Below are 5,000 nucleotides of genomic sequence, written 5' to 3'. Positions count from 1 at the left end.
CACACACACACACACACACACACACACACACACACACACACACACACACACACACACACACACACACATACACACACACACACACACACACACACACACACACACACACACACACACACACACACACACACACACACACACACACACACACACACACACACACACACACACACACACACACACACACACAGAGCATTTGATAAGACATTAAGAATCTGATGTTAACTGCCAACAGCTCAATTGTACAAATATAAAGTACATGATCATAATATTAAGTAAAAGTACTCTTACTATTTGATATAAAGCAGATTCCAAATGATTTTACTACTGTGTAATTTTGCAATATATAAAAGTTAAGACTGATATATATATACCGTTTTTATTTGCCAATGCCTTTCATTTGTTCTTTATAAATAATTTCAAAGATTTTTTACCAATGCTTACTGAATTCTCTTCCATCTTTTTCTGCACGCAATAACATTTTGACAAACATTTCAGGCATGAAGGGGGTTCCTAAGTCTTACAAACTGGTCAACTGTATGTAAACTTCCACTTGAGACTAAAATCTCGGCCTATTTTCAAAAAAGAAAATATCATATAGTTTGGTGTCTGTTCAAATTATTTCATTCAGGAAGACATTTGCATATGAAATAGAAGAAACAATGAATAGATATTAGAGAGTAATATTTGCCATTCCTAATGTTAGCATAATGGATATGCAATATATCATTAGAAAATGTTATTTATTCACTTTATTTTAAAGTACACTAATGTATTCATAAATAAATTCTGTGCTCTTATTCTAACATTGACTGCCTTTTGTTTTTATATAATTTTATTTGCAACTAAACATCTTGAATAATATAAATTTGTAATGAAGTAAAAAGCATACTAGTACGAATAGCACTACTTCTATTAGTAAATAAATAAAATGATTTAGGAGAAGGCTATATTTGAAAGAATGGTCAACTGCATATGAAGAATGCAATATCCTCTAGTGGTCCCAAACAAAAATGAGGTATCTTGTCAATCTAGCAAGAATTAAAAAATAACAATTTAGCGAAAGTAGACTTAAAAATCAGAAAAGATGATTTAGAAAGAAAAATAATAATTCTGGAAATACTTGCACTTTAGTCTCAATAAAGTAATGCTCTAATGCTAGCTGCTTACTAAGAAAACCAGAATGAAGATGGCAAATATTCTTATAGCAGACATAGAGGCAGTGATGATCAACCTAAGTTGTGTCATTCTAAGGCAACAACCAAATGTACTACCTTTAATTATACATTATGAAATGGTAAACACAGGGGATCTCATCTTTTGCTTGAATAACAGAAATGTTTCATCAAGAGAAAATTACAAGCAGGGTTTTTAACATAAGAAGTTTTATAATACCCAATAACTGTAGGATGATGACAAAATCTATATATTTTGTTAAAAGCATAGTATCTTTCTACTTTTGCTTTTTATAGTTTTTTTTAAGGGGAATATGTTTTTAAAAAGATTAATTAAAGAATGAAATTTAAAATGACCTAATTATATTCCAACAAATTTGTGAGAAGCCACTATCACAGACGTGAAAACATATCACATATTTCACAACAAGAGTTTTTTTTTTTGTTTGTTTTGTTTTTTGTGAAATAAATATCAACAATCACTTCTTCCTAGACAGACATAAATTTGTTTTTGATATCTTCATAAAAAGAAAAGGAGGTAGAATACTAGATAAATTAATGAGAGATAAAAAATCAGCGCCTTGATTGCACAAAGGTATTTAACAAGAACAATTGGCAGCTATTGTTTTCAAAGTCTTTCTGCTTACAAAAGCTTACAACATACAAAAAGCAGTCTTAAGTTGTTTTTACTGTCCATATCTGCTTGCTAATAAAAGCCTGATTTTAATATGAATTTTAATGCACATCTTCAGGAGTAGCTGCTACACTCTACTTCAGCTTGCACCTTATACTTAAGCAATTATCAATATGACATTCATTCCATGATAATAACCACTGGATGTTGGTAGACTTTTTCTTGCTTGACCTAAAAGCCATTTACATAACACAAGTCAATTTCCCGTGGTTTAACTAGCTGCAGGTCAACCATATTATTGTCTCTCTAGGTTGCAGGCTTATAACCAATTCATTTGTCACTCTCTGCTGTTGAGGCATTTAATGATTCTTCTCTCTGTTTATAGAGTTCTTCAACCCAGCGCTTCACCTTTGGGTGAGAGAAAGCACCTTCCGTTGTCTTGAAGAATTCCTCGAGGGATCCTAGTCTTTCCTGATCCGTTTCATATTCAAATGCTTGGAGAATCATGTCAAATTTATCCAGATCCTTTACAAAAATGGCCTCGTTTGTTTTCTGTTCTTCATATTCCTGTTAAAGGAAATAAAATTTAATAAAAATCTGCAATAATCTTCCTTTAGCACTATTATTTTCAACAAAATTACATCCCAAAACATAAATATTTGTTATGTATACATGTGTCTGTAAGTATGTGTATGCTGATATATGTGCATGTATGTATGTACATGCATACATTTATACATACACACATACACATACACACACACATACATACACACACACATACACACACACACACACACACACACACACACACACACACACACACACACACACACACACACACACACACACACACACACACACACACACACACACACACCCAAACACCCAAACACCCAAACACCCAAACACCCAAACACCCAAACACCCAAACACCCAAACACCCAAACACCCAAACACCCAAACACCCAAACACCCAAACACCCAAACACCCACACACACACACATACATATATATATATATATATATATATATATATATATATTTAATATATATATATTATATATATACACACACACACACACACACACACATATATATATATATATATATATATATATATATATATATATAAGTATTTATATACATATGCATTTACATATGTATGTATTTACCTATCTATGTATCTATCTCTCTATCTATATTTGTATAATATGTATATTCACTATATTTGTATGTATGTATGTATGCATGTATTATATATATATATATATATATATATATATATATATATATATATATATATATATTTCACACACACACACACACACACACACACACACACACACACACATATTTGTGTCTCCTTATCATGAAGCTTTTTAGTCTTGTAAACACCATAGCTGTCTTCTGTCAAACACCCAAACACCCAAACACCCAAACACCCAAACACCCACACCCATACACACACACATACATATATATATATATATATATATATTTATATATATATATATATATATATATATATATATATATATATATATATATTATATACACACACACACACACACACACACACATATATATATATATATATATATATATATATATATATATAAGTATTTATATACATATGCATTTACATATGTATGTATTTACCTATCTATGTATCTATCTCTCTATCTATATTTGTATAATATGTACATTCACTATATTTGTATGTATGTATGTATGCATGTATTATATATATATATATATATATATATATATATATATATATATATATATATATATATATATATTTCACACACACACACACACACACACACACACACACACACACACACACACACACACACACACACACACACACACACACACACACACACACACACACACATATATTTGTGTCTCCTTATCATGAAGCTTTTTAGTCTTGTAAACACCATAGCTGTCTTCTTACAAACAACTGTATATAAGGTACCCTTGTTCCTTTACCCTGAAACCATCATGTGACCATATATATCTGAATTTGTGTTCATTCAAATTTATTACAATTACTTTATGCTTTACATTTTATGGTTTCATTCTGTTTGTGGTTTCATTTGGCTATGAGGAGTGCTCAAAATGTATACCAGATCTACTTGGATATAAGTAGTTATGGCAGGGCTGGGGCATGTATGCACTGGACAGGGAATGAGTAGCCTTGACCAATATGTATGCCTTTTTTTCTAAATCTGGCTCTGCCACACAGATATACTAGTTTGAACACCATAAAAAATTGTCATTTCCTAGGAAACTACTGATTAAACCTGCCAAAACTATAATACCTTGTTAAACTTTAAACAGACATATTAAAAAGAAGTAAAAGATTGAGTGAAGTCTAACAAATGCTAATCTAACACTGATTTACCTTCATTATCTTGTGATTTATTAGTGTAACTTTTGGGCCCAACAGAGTCATAGGTCAATCATGATGACAACCAATTAATTTGGGGGCAGGTATAATTTCTTGAAGAAAATATTTTTTACAGTGTACCGATTGGACACCTAACTCTAAAATATAATAACTAATAAAGAGATATAGATATATATAACTATACCCATTTATTGTGCTAAATACAATATGTGTCATGTTTCCAACAAAATATTAAAGCATTTTCCTAGAAAATGGGAAAAAATTCACAATAATTTTTCCAGAAAATAAAGACCATTCTAATTATAGCTTCTCTAATGAAATCAGATTCATATGAATACCAATATCAGATACTCGTCCTTAGCAATACAAGTAAAATTAACTATCACTAAACTTTGAAGAAAAAAATCAAATCATTTACGTACCAAAAAGAGGTTAAACATTTCATTGCCAGCTTTTTCCCCAACCAATTTAGTGAAATGCTCCATGGCTGCTACTTCTCGTTGATGCTTCTCCTCACTCGACACACCACAGTGGGGCGTCAAATCACCTACTATACTCTCTGCCATATCATGTACTAAGGATATCCTCATAACTCTGTCAGAGGGAAAATTCAATAGAGTAATCCTATATCTTTTATAACAGTAATTGCCTGGTATCATGATTAATTTCTTCATAATGTACTTAGAAAAAATATTAGATTTCATGATAAACTTGTAACTGCTATTAATAAGAATATGCAAGATGAAGGAAATTTAGGTCATCATCATA

The 5,000-nt window shown here is 30.9% G+C and overlaps 1 protein-coding gene across 2 annotated transcripts in view; it reads right to left on the bottom strand.

Moving 5' to 3' along the window:
• Window positions 1-737: 737 nt before the first annotated feature.
• Window positions 738-5,000, bottom strand: part of LOC125033544 (5'-deoxynucleotidase HDDC2-like) — a 5,317-nt gene continuing 1,054 nt past the window's right edge. For both annotated transcript variants that reach the window (XM_047625129.1, XM_047625131.1), the window contains exons 4-5: window positions 4,655-4,826; window positions 738-2,376 (exon numbers count right to left, since the gene is read on the bottom strand). In XM_047625129.1, the coding sequence (XP_047481085.1) occupies window positions 2,140-2,376; window positions 4,655-4,826 (409 nt within the window). In that variant the 3' untranslated portion in view covers window positions 738-2,139. The remainder of the gene's footprint in view (window positions 2,377-4,654; window positions 4,827-5,000) is intronic.

This window comes from Penaeus chinensis, chromosome 16 (assembly GCF_019202785.1).
Source record: "Penaeus chinensis breed Huanghai No. 1 chromosome 16, ASM1920278v2, whole genome shotgun sequence".
Classification (NCBI taxonomy): Eukaryota; Metazoa; Arthropoda; class Malacostraca; order Decapoda; family Penaeidae; genus Penaeus; species Penaeus chinensis.
This window is presented reverse-complemented; position numbering and strand designations above follow the sequence as displayed.